At 36.6% G+C, this 14,210-nt stretch overlaps 1 protein-coding gene across 1 annotated transcript in view; it reads right to left on the minus strand.

Annotated features, from left to right (window-relative positions):
- Positions 1-5,454: 5,454 nt before the first annotated feature.
- The window catches only part of RFX6 (regulatory factor X6), a 41,753-nt gene continuing 32,997 nt past the window's right edge, over positions 5,455-14,210 (minus strand). Inside the window, exons 15-19 of the mRNA XM_039355471.1 lie at positions 12,701-12,823; positions 10,934-11,143; positions 10,272-10,787; positions 8,619-8,831; positions 5,455-7,717 (exon numbers count right to left, since the gene is read on the minus strand). Of these exons, the coding sequence (XP_039211405.1) occupies positions 7,542-7,717; positions 8,619-8,831; positions 10,272-10,787; positions 10,934-11,143; positions 12,701-12,823 (1,238 nt within the window). The 3' untranslated portion in view covers positions 5,455-7,541. The remainder of the gene's footprint in view (positions 7,718-8,618; positions 8,832-10,271; positions 10,788-10,933; positions 11,144-12,700; positions 12,824-14,210) is intronic.

Consider the following 14,210-nt stretch of genomic DNA (forward strand, 5'->3'; position numbering starts at 1 on the left):
TTCCCCTGAGAAAGAGGGACTAATTTTTCTATTTCAGTTGCAGATTGTTTGAGATCCCCTCTCAAACTTCTCTTAATGGGTATTTTTTTAAACTTACTTTCTATGGTTGGGAATGCCATGGGTGACCACTTCTACTTTTTTATTTTTAATTACTCAATTTCCCACCACCCTACAACAAACTTCCCACTCCCCACAACTCTTCCCAACCAGGGGAAACATTAAAAAGAATTCCTCCTGATTTTTCTTTCTATCTGCTTTACAGGAAGCGTGAGTAGCAAAAGAGACGGAAGACAGCTGGAAAAAGTAAGGATACAGTAGAAGAGAAGACTTTGATCTACATCTGTTGGCTGTCTCAGAACTAAGTCAACCCTCACCTGTCAGCTTTCCATTCAAAATCTCTTCTCCTTCAGAAAGCTTCACAAGCAAATATTCTTCCACCAAAGAGAATGAAAGCTGTCAGTAAAAAAAGAAAAAAGAAAAGAATAAAGCAAGGGTGCTTTTGGCAACCCAGCCTTAAATTGTTTGATTCCTTCAGTCCTCCCCCCACACCACTGAATCCAGTTGCCAAAAATCCAAATTTTCATGGAAGAATCACGGGCATAGATGCGGGCTGCTTTGGTGTTGCATTTCCGTCTGTTGTTCTGATCCAAATCTCTTTGACAACTGCCATAAGCTGGGTAAAAAATAAAACCCCACAAATAGATGATCTTTTAAACATCAAGATTGCTTTCTCATTAAACCTCGGAAGAAAGATACAAGGGCCTGCCTGCAGCATATAACTGAAGCTATGCAAAGATCTGCTTTCCCCCCCTAAATTTCTCCCCCCCCAAAAATACTTTGAGGGAATGATGATACAGTTTGCACAGCTAGCAAAGTTTTCTCTTTATCATGCTCCATTGTCAGGCACCAGAACAGCCCTTTTAGTACAGATCAAACTGGACAAATCAGATAAGACTAAGGATGCTGGCACATGGGTGATAACCCAATTGTTCTTCCAAGCAGCCATGTATAATGCAGAGATTTCGGCTTTGATCTCCTCCACTGCCACTTGTTTGGCTTTTGAGGTTCAGGAGTTCTTTTTTTGACAAGATCAGATAAAAACATAGGGCTTAAGACAGACAGGATTTTTATGAGCAGACAACACGGGTCTTAACCAGACATTCTAGATGGGTTGTGCTTGTTCATGGAGACACACAGAGTTGATTATAGCTTGACTGCTTCATGCTCTTAGCCACTTCAGAAATGCAGACAAACTTGACAATATTTTTCAGTTAGAGGAAAGACACGAGGAGTGGTGTTTCTAACAGACAGTTTGTCCCCTGAATAAATTCCACAGTTCCTGATAAATCCTTTGCTCACCATGGGCTGCCACTTTGGATTTTGTAAGGAGAGGGTAAATGGCAAATTCATATATCTGCTTTGTATAGAGCCATAGAGCCCACCATATTTTAAGAGCACTTCTGATGGCTGCTCATGTATAGCTCAAGATTCGTATCTGTGCTTTTAGAAATTGGTTTTTATGCAGTTCGAGGCCAGCCAGAGTCATTGCGAATAGCTAAGTGATAAATATATTAATAAACTAATATGGACAACATTGAAATAAAGAATGGAGGGGGAGTCTTTCTGTTTTTCCACAGCAGATATCTCTTTGGCTTGATTATCTCCATAGATATTGCAATAGCTTAGTGTTGTGGTTCCGTGCCAGCCTGTGCTCCCCACAGCTGAGTCGGATGAATCTGAGGAGGAGGTAGAGGAGGCATTTGAAGGGCCATCAGAGCCAGAGGGAGACTCTGAAGAACAGGACTCACAGTTGGATGCAAAGCCTGGGCCCTCCAGTCGTGTTTCTGATGAAACTCAGCTGTGTGAGGAGCATAAGTCAGACTTGGAAGAATCACAACAGATGGACTTGCTAATTGACGCACGCAGATGGCATCAATTAGCAAGAGTAAGTCAACAGAGGTCAATGAGGCACCTTCAAAGTAAGAAGAAACGGCAAGGAGAGGCACCGCCTTAGGTCTGCTAAATAAAGGGAGGAGGTGTGGGTGGTGCTGGTTGCTGAAGGCAACCGTTTGTAAACTGCGTCTTGGAATCTTGGTCTGTGACTTCTCTTGTAACTTCATGTCTGCTTTTCATCGTGTTCTTTTGGACTGGAGTTTGCTGTATTTGACTGTCAACAGAATTAAAAGGGGTTTTTGTTTTTGTTTGCAAGTCTCCAGCCTATTGTAGTAGCAGGGGTTTTGTCCTTGTGAAGATATTGATATTGCAATAGCTTAGTGACAATAGGCTGGAACAGAACACTTAGTCTCATGAAAGTGTGTGGGGCAGTGCATCCTTTTTCAGAACAAATAAATCTGTTTTGTGCTCAAGTCTTTCTGTCCTTCTTCAACATCAGGAGAAATTCTATTTGACATGAAGATAATGGCACACGGCGTCTTTTCAGTTACTGAGAGTTAGTGGAAGAATCAGGGGGAAAAAATCTTACAAAGCCTTCCACTGTAGAAGTGTAGCTGGGCAAAGCTGTGATGGCATTTACACTGTACCTAATGAGGTAGTTGCAGGCTGATTGAGGAAAGGAAAGGCTTCATCCATATGTAGCTGTCAGTCCTTCAAGGTAGACTAAGAACTGAAGTTATGAATTCTCAAACTATTTTTATTATACCGTTACAATAGCACAATCTTGCAAATCTGAATACTCTTTTCCCCCCTCTCTCTTTTTCTTCATGGAAAGTAGGGAGGGTCACACCTGAAATGTATTCTGCTTTGGACTCATTTTTTTTTGCAATCCAATCATTGTCTTGGGTGTAACTCTCTCTATACATAGCATTTGCTTCTAACAATTTCCAGACTCATCATTGCTTTATAGGATGGTGGCAGAAATTAAGGGAACTTCTACACAGGTTTCATTTAAAAAAGGGGGGAAAAAAGGATGCCCTATTGTTTTTCTGTATAAACATTTTGCAGTTTGGCCATTGTTTTTCTAAATTTGCTCTCTTTTTTTGTGTCTTTCTATGTTCCAGCCTAATTAGCAAGCATCATATTTGTATGCATACAGATAGAGAAAATCTGCATCTGAGCCTGAGACTTCAGACATTTTTTAATGATCTTCTAAAATCCATACATAAATATTCCTTTATCTAATTATATCCAAATATATCTAATGGCAGATATAGTCAATATATTCTTAGAGGCCACCATCTTTAATATACAATATATAAACATTCTGCATTAGTACAGTGATTATAACACTTGCCTTACATATAGAATGTAACTTTTACAAATTACTATTTTTCTTTCCCTGAACTACCTATTTTTTTTAACTGGGCCTTTTTTTTTTAAAAAAAAAAAAAGTCAACTGGAGAAATGAAGAAACAGTGCATCCATTCATTTATTTTTTTTAAAAAAGCCTCTGGAAAAATAGGTAACCGAGGAAAAGTAAACTAGTAGTTAAAAAAAAGAGAAAGAAGCAAATTTCTTCTAGGTTTCATATCAGCAATATTCTATATGCTAAGCAAATATTATAATCACTACACATTAAGCACCAGTTTGGTATTGTGGTTAAGATGTTGGCCTAGGAAACCAAGAGACTGTGAGTTCTAGTTTCATCTCAGGCCTGAGAAACCAGCTGATTGATCACTCTCTTTCAGCTCAACTGATCTCACAGGATTGTTGTGGGGAAAATAGGAGAAGGAAGGCATATTGATATGTTCACTGCCTTGACTTATATATAAAGTAATAAAGGCAGAATAAAAATGTAAAAATTCAAAATTTGCAGCACTGTTGCCTAGACTAGTTGTAGAAGATACAGAGACCATGACCACCCATTAATTCAGTTGAGGGAGCATTTCTGAATCTATGAAGCAGCCAATCAAACTACAGAGGTTGGTCTAGAACAGGGTAGGCAACCTCGGCTCTTTTATGACTCATGGACTTCAACTCCCAGAATTCCTAAGTCAGCATAGTTGAAGTCCATGAATCATAAAAGAGCTGAGGTTGCCTACCCTTGGTCTAGAACAAAATACTCATTGCAAATGAATAGCACAACAACTTTTGAAGCAGAAAAACTTTATTTTGAAACTGATGTAGAAATGTGCACCATGAGATTGCTTTTGTAGTGGGTGAGAAGAGTCTATAGGAAATATTGTTCATTCAAGCCACCCCAAAATTGTGATGGGGCAATTGGCAATGCACTTTCGTACACTGTCTTGATTTGTTAGTGATTGGGTGGCTTTAGAAATAAAACGAATATATATTTTTTTAAAAAAGAAAAATGCATTGAGGAACTCCTTTCTGGATTCTCTTTGGGAGAGGACATCCCTCACCTAGATCAACTCATTTTAAATTCAGTCTTTGCCAGCTTAACCCTCTGCACAAATTTGGTTCAGTTCAGTTGTCGGAGAGTTATCCTACTGATAAGGGCTCTTATATATTTTATTCCAAATTTACGTTGGGTTGGAAGGCGTGAAAACATAAAACAGAATGAATGCACATTTTGCATTTCACTTTCATAGATATTTATTTCTATAGAGTAGTTTGGTCACTGTTCTGCACATGCTGTATGTGCATATGAGTTTTGTGTTACTTTTTCCTTTTTTACCTTCTGATCCAATGAGGAGGTGAGCTGAGTAAAACCCCGATACAATGGGAGAAATTCTCTATTAACTTGCTTCTCGTGCAAAGATATACAGCACACAATGAATACAAAAAAGCTCTCAAAATCAATCTCTTTTTAAAAGCAGAATTTAACTATGTATCTGCCTTTTCTATAGCAACCAGAGCACCAGGGCAATCTGAACATGTGGCCTTTTATTTGATCAAGGATAATAATCAACTAAGCTGAGAGGACAGGAAGTAGATCTCCTTGTGCCAGTTTAGTAGAATGAAATCCCTCTGGTATATTCAATTGTCTCTTGCGAGGTTATTCTAAAATACTAGTGTATTTGGGAAACAACGTGCATTTTATATGCTTAATATGCAACAGTTTATAAAATAATTTTATATATCCTAGCATCTTTATTTTGGATTAAATAGTAACTATATTCTGCTCTCTGCTTCTTCTAACATTTAACCTTTGTTGTGTCACTTCTATATTTGATAACTGGTAAACATCTCATCTCATATCTGGATGTTAAACACATTGTGGAAGCTGAAATTTATTAATATACAGCTAAGAATTAATATAAATGTGTTTCTAATTTATTAGGTGCATCTTCACAATTTTGAAATTTCTAAGGTGTGGTAAACATATCACACTTACAAGCAAGCTCAGTATGCAACGTTGGAATTTCCTTTATCATGTAAAAGAGACGCTGAACCAATCAGAGACTGGCAAAAGGATAAATGAGGTTGTGACTCAATTAATACTTGAAATGAGATTTTTAATCCATAAGATTATACAACATAAGTTTTGGGGTTTGAAAAACTGGCCTTGTAAACATTTATGTAGGAGGTAGAACACATAAATTTGACAACCTGGTAAACAAAATTGCAAATTCTGTAACTCAAATAAATAAAAAGAACATATGTCTATTAACTAGTGTTTCTTTGATTTTACAAAATTGAAAGTATATACAAGACAAAAGAGTACTGCTTTTAATAAATATAGAGAAGTGGCTTTTAAAAAACAAATCACAAGTATATTAATTTTACTTGTCCTGAGGTTGGGGAATACGGATTGGGTGCTAAAGCAAATAGGGCTCATAAAGTTTTAAATTTTGAACAAAGAAAAAAATAAGATAGCTTGCCACTGAATATTCTGTAGGACAATATCCAAAGCAATGCAAGTCCATTGGCATATACTTTTCTTGCAGAGCGCTTAGAAATAGTTCCTTTCATAGAAATCTGTGGAACTCCTAAATTCTGCCATGAAAAGATTTTATATAGACAGAAGCAAAAGTTCAATTCAAAAACTGAGTTTGATTGTCAAATTCACTCATAATGCCTATATATAGATATTTCATATATCTTCTCCTGGGTGCAAACTGACCCATTTGAATATTGAATTTTTAAGGCTCTACTGAACTCATGGCAGTTCTATAAGTAAGAAGACTGAAGCGCGTTAAAGATACATTTATAAACAAAAAGACATACATGAAACCTTCCAGAGGTAAATATTCATAACAATAATTTTGTGATATGTTAAGTAATAATAAGATGACTTTATTGTACAAACTTGGGTCCTACTGTTAGGTACTGTAAGAGTAGATTGTACTACTAATGTCAAATTAATGAAGCTGCTACACTGAAATTTTGGCACTTTTAAAAAATATTGTGTGTCTTTACAACAATAAGAGTGTTGAGTTAATAATGGTGGAAAGCTATTGATATCAAAATCATATCTTCCACTGCAAAGTCCATTCAGAGCAATACCCTATGAAATATCCAGACAAAAATTTGTATCTCTATTCTGATATTCTGACAAAGAGAGAAAGTGAAATATTCTAAGAGAGGAAATGAAAAAAGGGGCAAAATGTGGGTAATATATGGGGTAACAATAAAATGAAATCATGAAATCATAGTGAACCACACGTATTTTGATTAAAAATGTATCTTACAAGGAAACTTCTAAAAATTAGCAGATTGGTAAAACTACAGTTGCCATGTCCATAAGAACCATAGATTACAAAATGTTAGAATAATATAACAGAACATAAAGTATACATAGGCAGTTACCCAGGATCCATACATCATCACATCATCATCATGCATCATTATTATTATTATTGCTATTTTCCCTACTTTTAATTAAGTATTACTGTTAGTTTTCTTAGCCAATTTTTTGGGAAGTGGTTTGCCACTGTCCTCTCCTAAGGCATGACACTTGGAGAACTGATAACTATTTAATGAAACAGTGTAATTTCAGGCCTAACTGAAAAGATGGGAAGAAGGGCTACGATTGTTGCTTGGGAGCAAAATCACAAAATATGCTGTGCCTTAGTATTGTGAAATGATTTAGGATAGGCTTTCTTAATTTGGTGGCTTCAAACTCTGCGAAACAACTTCCTAAATCCCTGCCAGGCAGGTTAAAGTTGTTTGATATTCCTGTCCATCTAAAATTGATTTGATATCAATATCAAGGAGGATGCTGGACTAGAGAAAGATCACCAAATGTATCACGAAAGTGCATCTGTGTTTCTAAGTCTGGAGCAGGTATCACAGTCAGGTGCATCTGTGCAATCCAAAGAGTTTCCAGAATGTAGGTGGTGTATCAAAGAGAAAGAAATTGCAATGAGAGAAAGAGGAATTATTGGTTTTGCTGAAAAGAATGAAACACTGTTTAATTATTGTTTTAAATTGCAATGAGGGGAAACTGGAAATATGATCGTTCTCTAAATGTGCATTTAAACCCAGTCAGCAATAAGAAGAATATACTTTGCAAGTATATTCTCATTTACATATAAGAAATAATTTGCACTTGGACTGAGATGTCCAATATTATTTAAGCATGCACCGTAAAATCTTTCTGGACACTCTTTAAAAACAATTTGTAAAACTTTTCTGATGAACAAAGTTGTTAAGTGGAGGAAGGAAGGAAGAACTAAAAATCAGGTGCCTCCAGCAGCAGTTCCCATGAAGACAATATTAATTGGTGGTAAGGATGACACCATCTCATTGTTAGCTTGTCCAGAAGAGTCCATTGGTTCCTGAGAAGAGCACTGTCGAGAACGGCTATACATGCATTGAGAGGAATTTGTAGGCAGAGCAGGCAGCATTTCTGAAGCTACAAAGAAAATGACAAGAGTTACTCTTTGTGGTGCTTCTAAAAAAGAAAAAAAGGAAAAGATTCCAGAGCTTTTAATACATCTAGCAAGGTCATCCTACAATCTGGATTTCATTTCTTAAATACTAATATGCCAAGATTTACACTAATTATGCACATTAGATTAATGTAATCTAATAACAATTTTAATAATTCCCAAGTCAGCTGCTTTGATTTTTCTGAAACAGGAAAATGATCTCAGAGAGTACAACTAAGCCAGTGTTTCTCAACCTTGACAATTTTAAGGCATGTGGACTTCAACTCGCAGAATTCCACAGCCAGCATTGCTGGCTGTGGAATTCTGGGAGTTGAAGTCCACATGCCTTAAAATTGTCAAGGTTGAGAAACACTGAACTAAGCAAAGGGATCATCACCATGTGTCATTAACTTCCCTGGTGTGAGCCTGCCTGTTAAAGTATAATTTCTTTGTTCTGCGGCCACCACTGAACCCTTTTTTGGCTTTAGAAATTATTTAGATCCCTAAAGTCTTCTACTAGAAGAGACATAGACAAGATTTAAGACAGCAAAGAGACTTGACTAAAACAGAACAAATATATTTTATTGAATATCATTTTTAGGGGGCTTTTACGCAGATTCACATACTTTTATTGTATACCCTGCCGATGCCAATCTGCAGCATAATTTATTCTTCTGTTTCAGTACTAATCAGCTCCGGATACCCTTAGCTTTTTGAGATATCCGAGATTAGATAGGTTGAGGAATTATGAGGTATCTTTGGCTACTATGTGGAGGTTGTGAGCCTGGTTAACCAACACAGTTCTCCCTTTCATATTCACCCGAGGCATGAATCCAGAAGTAAAGGGCATCCATACCATACCAACACTGTTTCAATTTTGCTTACTTATAGAGTTTTGACCAGCGATGGAGGCATCTGGATAATAAGATGTTCCCTGTTTCCTTCCTGTATCCTCTAAGATGCAGAGTGTATCATGAATGTCACTGTATGGAGGCAACGGGCGAACGCTGCTTATGCTGCTGATGACAGAAACATGCTGATCTACCAATGACTCAAATCTGTGGGAATCTGAATAGTCTGTGTTATTTCCATAGAACCCTGTTAACAGGAGATTGACAATCAGTGAGTAAACATCTAGAACCACAGACAATATTGTATAAGCACTACCCTGTAAACCTTAGTTTTTTTTTAAATAAAGCTATTAATTAGTTTCATTAATAAATTTAAATAAAAAAGTTATGTTTCATGTTTAAAGTATATATGCCTTTGTATTGTTATAAAGAGGGGACAAAGATCCTCTTCCAGCTAAAGATATCATCGTTTTTATATTTATGTGCTATTACTTATGTTTCTGACATTTATAGATAAGGTATATCATATATATTCTATATTATAATATATTATATATCATTTATAATATCCTTGTGTTTTGATATCAGAAGAAATGAGGATTTACAAAATATATTGGACGTTTTAGCAAAAAAAAGAAATTGCCATGATGTATCATTTTGAAAAGATTTTAATTACAGCATCCATTGTATCAATCATGAGATATTTGGCAACAATTTAAACCTTAAATATTAAAGTCATGTTAAGTTTTTAATCCACTTCATGCAGTGGATGTAAAGTTAGAAAACAGAAGATATAAAAACCAACCACACTGGTGGATGCTGATTGTGGATTACAGAGATGCAATCCCTCAGGAAGACACAGGTTGGAGAGAGCATTTTAGATGCTCTTATGAAACAGTCTTACTCTCTTAAATATGTGTACATCTAAATAATAGAATGATCAACTACATGGCAAAGTATCATGAAAGTGATTATTGCAAACAATAAACTGAAATATTCACTGTCAAATGTGATGCGCACATACGTTAGTACAGGTAATCCTTGTTTAATAACCATTCATTCAGCAACCATTTGACATTGTCATGGTGCTGATTGAGGGGTACTTAATTTCATACTTGTGGCTGTGGCTGCAGAACTACTTGTGTGTGTGTGTGTGAATGTGTATATGTGTGTTTGTATATGTATAGTGTGTATATATATATCTGTGTGTATATGTACAGTATATGTGTGTGTGTGTTCAATTTGGATTTTGCCGAAAAAAGAGTTAAAGGGAGATTAGTATAGCTATTTTGAGCTATTTAGCTCTCATCAGCTAGCCATAGCCTTCTGAGATTCGAACGTGGGCTGCTTGCCTGTATGATAAAAAAACGCTCCTAGATTGGGGTTAAAAGCAATAAGTAGATTGCTTTGTAAACCCAGTGTTCTGATAGACCGGCTTCACCAGAAAACACTGGTGCATGCTAGATTTTCACATAAACCCACGAGATGGATCAATTAACCCTTATTCTTTTCTCAACTTTTATCATATCTCTGCATTAATTTTTCATTAAATAGGTGGCCTTAAAAATATCTGCACATGCTTACACAAAGTTAAAATCCACATGTGAACTAGTCCAAGGACTACAAGAATACTAGACTGAACTCTAGATCAAAGACAATACAGTAAAATTCTGAAAATGATTAATACCATTAGAAGCAGCTGTGGAATATGATGATCCTTGACAAGAACTTGTTGGGGTGTTGTTCGCAAAGCTGCAGCTCCCATTGTTCAAAATTTGCATACAATGTGTCTCCTGAGCAGCTGAAGAGGCTCCATAGAGAGGAAGGGAACGGGTACTATATGAAGACACAGCACAACTGCTATTGAAGTAGTCCCGGGAGAAACGTTGCTGCTCATTGGCTGCTGGGCAAAGGCTAGATTCTGCCCTCTGGGGACAGGATCCCGAAGGCGGATGTGTCTGGGCCCTGAACATGGCTGGATAATTGGCACCGGCTCCATAGAAGTTCTGGTTTGTTTGTGGCACTGTCTGATAGAGATATTCAGAATAAGAAGAGCAGTGGGAGTGTGCAGATAATGATGGATCTACACTGGATGGTCTGGCAGCCATCGGTCCCTGATTGATAACACTTCCTCGGCTGACTATGGCTGGAGAAATGGGCGGAGTGATAAGGTGGGCGGTGCTCCGAGAGAGGTCTGTCTGACCTGGAAAAAACAAACAGATGTGTTGTTGTTTTTTTAAAACCAAGCAACAAGATACAGTCACAGGTGTTCAAATGTTCTTCTTCTGCGACTCCTTTTGGCAACTTAAAGAGAACTGATCAAGAGCCAGCATCTCCATTGTTTCCTACCTGTGGGTTGCATATTCTCACTGTCTCCTGCAGGGCATGGGTTCAGGCCAGATGATATGCTTCCGTGATGACTGGATGATAAAGAGAAATAGGTTTGCTCTACCAGGCATTCATTTTTCACTGAGGCATCGCTAGCAATTGGGACAGCCTTGTTGCGGTTTGCTAGGAAACAAGAACTGGGGGATGCTGTAAAGGTGGCTTTACTGGCATCTGGAGAAAATAACAAAGGTTTGGTAATATGAAATAAAGATCAGGAAACAAGACAGAAATTAATAGTAGTAATAGTAGTAGTAGTAGTAGTAGTAGTAGTAGTAGTAGTAGTAATAATAATAATAATAAAGTTGGAAGGGACCTTGGAGGTCAACGAGTCCAACCCCCTGCTCAAACATGAATCCCCATATCATTTCAGACAAGTAGTTGTCCAGTCTCCTCTTAAAAACCTTGAGTGATAAAGCACCCACAACTTCTGAAGGCAAGTTGTTCTACTGGTTAATTGTCCTCACTGTTAGGAAGTTTCTCCTTAATTCCAGGTTGCTTCTCTCCTTGATTCGGTTCCATCCATTGTTTCTTGTCTTGCCTTCTGGTGCTTTGGAAAATAAATAGATCCCCTCCTCCTTGTGGCAGCCTCTCAAATACTGGAATACTTCTATCATGTCCCCCCTGGTCCTTCTTTTCTCTAGACTGGCCATTCCCAAATCCTGCAACTGTTCTTCATATGTTTTAGTCCCCAGGCCTTTAATATTACACAAAGGATGTAAGTTGCAGCAATTTGCATGATGATATTGTCATGCAAGTTTCATCCTTTACTTTCCCTTGCCTAAATAATGGATGCCCACACAGGCAGATAAGATATTTGGCATCATCTCTGATAATACTGGATTGATTAGGCAACCTTTCTTCATCTAGAGCCCTCCAGATGTCTTGGGTTGCAAAGGATGGAAGTTGGCATTCTGGGTAGCACTAATTTAGTGAGACTGTGCTGTATTACTTCTATTATAATTTAGAAAGTAGTGACAGTGACTTTCACCTAAAAATATCCATAAACCATATAGAATAGAAATGCATTCAGGTCAGCTTAGGAATGAGACCTAGTAATTACCGTGATAACAGATCTGTTAAACAGTGTAAATTATTAAGGTGCTGTATATGACTGAACATTGCAATAACATAGGTTGTAATGAAGATGAGGATGTCATTTAATAGATGTTTAGAACAGATATAAAGCCCAGAATGTTTTGCAGATTGCACTTTTAGCTATTAGCAAATACTATTTCCTTTTAAGGAAAGCTTTAAAAAGCCTTTGAAAAATAAAGAATAAATTGCTTTTTAAGTATTTTTCTTCAACAGTCTGCAATGGATATTTATTAGCTTCAATCACATTGATATGTAGAATGCTGTTTCCAGCCTATTAAATATAAAATAGTTTGGGTCAAATATTAAAACATACAGAATTTGAAAGTATTTTCAATAACACAACCCCAAATATTGATTCAACAGTGCCTGCCATTGAATTTAATCAGACTGGCTTTGTAACAAATATTTTGAATATTATTAAATGCTCACGTGCTTAGAATGAAATGTCTAGAAATTTAAAGTAATAAGCATAACAGTATTAAGTATGAGACAATTATTCCTCTAAAGATCAACATGTAAGTATATCCAAATATTCACTCAATTTAGGCATCTATCTGCCTAACATTAAACAAACAGGCACACCCCCATTGGGCTTCAGATTTCTAAAAAATGCCAACTACCAATTCCAGTTACCTAAATTCTTCATATATTTATCCAATAAATTCTGAAGTTCTTGTTCTTTATCGTTGTGGAATTGGGTCTCCATTGCAAGGAGGATATATTCATCTAAAAGCATGCGGATGAGATGAAATGAACCTGAAATGAAAGAAAGAAAAGTGAAGAGATGGTGCATAATCTTATCTTGCTGACCATCTCTCAACACTGCACAAGGAGCAAGTGAAACAAACAAATAATGGCTGGACTTTCAGTGACCTACTAAGACCAACAAAGCATGGTGCTTAACTCCTCACCCTAATCTTGCTTGATGCTGGCCCACCTCACTCAATATGTTTACGGTCCTGCAAGTTATTTGACAACCATGACATCAAAGTACAACACTGATGAAAGTGAGACATGCTTTATACTTGAATAGACCTACATTAGAACACAGTAACACTGAATCCATGCAGGATAATGAATTTGCTGCATTTTCCTAATGTTAAACAACTAAAAAGTAGCTGATCGAATCTTGATGGCCTATATGTATAAGGAGTTCTAAAGGAATAATATTGTTATACATATGGCAAAATATTGTCCTCTCTCTACTAAACATCTAGTTGTTTGCATAGCATTCCCATCCACTAATGATATCTGTTGTTAGAACCAGATGTCTCCTCTTTTCACACAAAAAATGAAGGTTTGAATGGCATGGGGGATGAATTCATGTTATGTTTAAGACAGAGAAGTCATACTTATCCCTGCAACATGATAAACCAGTTCTGTGAATGAAGATGTGGTAAAATATGAGGGCAATTCGGAAATATATCTCTGTTTGGTTACTAATGACAGACACTCTCAGATACAGAACTTTTATTATACACATTAGAAAACTACAACGTTACATTACTTTTTCGACATAATTGCCATTCAAATTGAGGCAATTTTCATAATGTCTTACAAGATTTGAAATTAGTAGTAGTCACTTGGCGCAAAATCTGGGCTATGGGGGGTGGGTGATCCAAAACATCCCTGCAGCCCAGATTTTGACAAGGGCCTCAATTTGAATAGCAATTATATCAAAAAGTAATGTAATGTTGTAGTTTCTAATGTGTATAATAAAAATTCTGTATCTGTGAGTGTCTGTTATTGATAACCAAATGGAGGTTTATTTCCAAATTGCCCTCATATGTGAGTGAAAGGAAAGGAAAAAGAAAATAGGTATGCATGGGGATCAACAGCAATTTTTACAGGGGCTGCACATTTATTATTATTTTAAAAAAATTCTTTTAGGAGTTGCAGGTTGCATAGTTGTTGATGTTATTGGACTTCTTAATTTTTTAATGTTTGAGGAAGGGATTTACAGGAAAAAGGTGTCTTAAGACTTCAAATGAATTTATATACCTATTGTAAAGAATAAAGATTTTCAAAAGTAGGGGGAGCAAACCACATGGCTTCCAATTCCTTTACCATCAGCAATCATAGGACAGTCTGCATTCTTTTTTCTGGTTAATAAAGCAATATTTTATTTCTATATGTGCATTTC

Source organism: Crotalus tigris, unplaced genomic scaffold (assembly GCF_016545835.1).
Source record: "Crotalus tigris isolate CLP2741 ecotype Arizona unplaced genomic scaffold, ASM1654583v1 scf7180000018691.1937549, whole genome shotgun sequence".
In the NCBI taxonomy this organism is placed as follows: domain Eukaryota; kingdom Metazoa; phylum Chordata; class Lepidosauria; order Squamata; family Viperidae; genus Crotalus; species Crotalus tigris.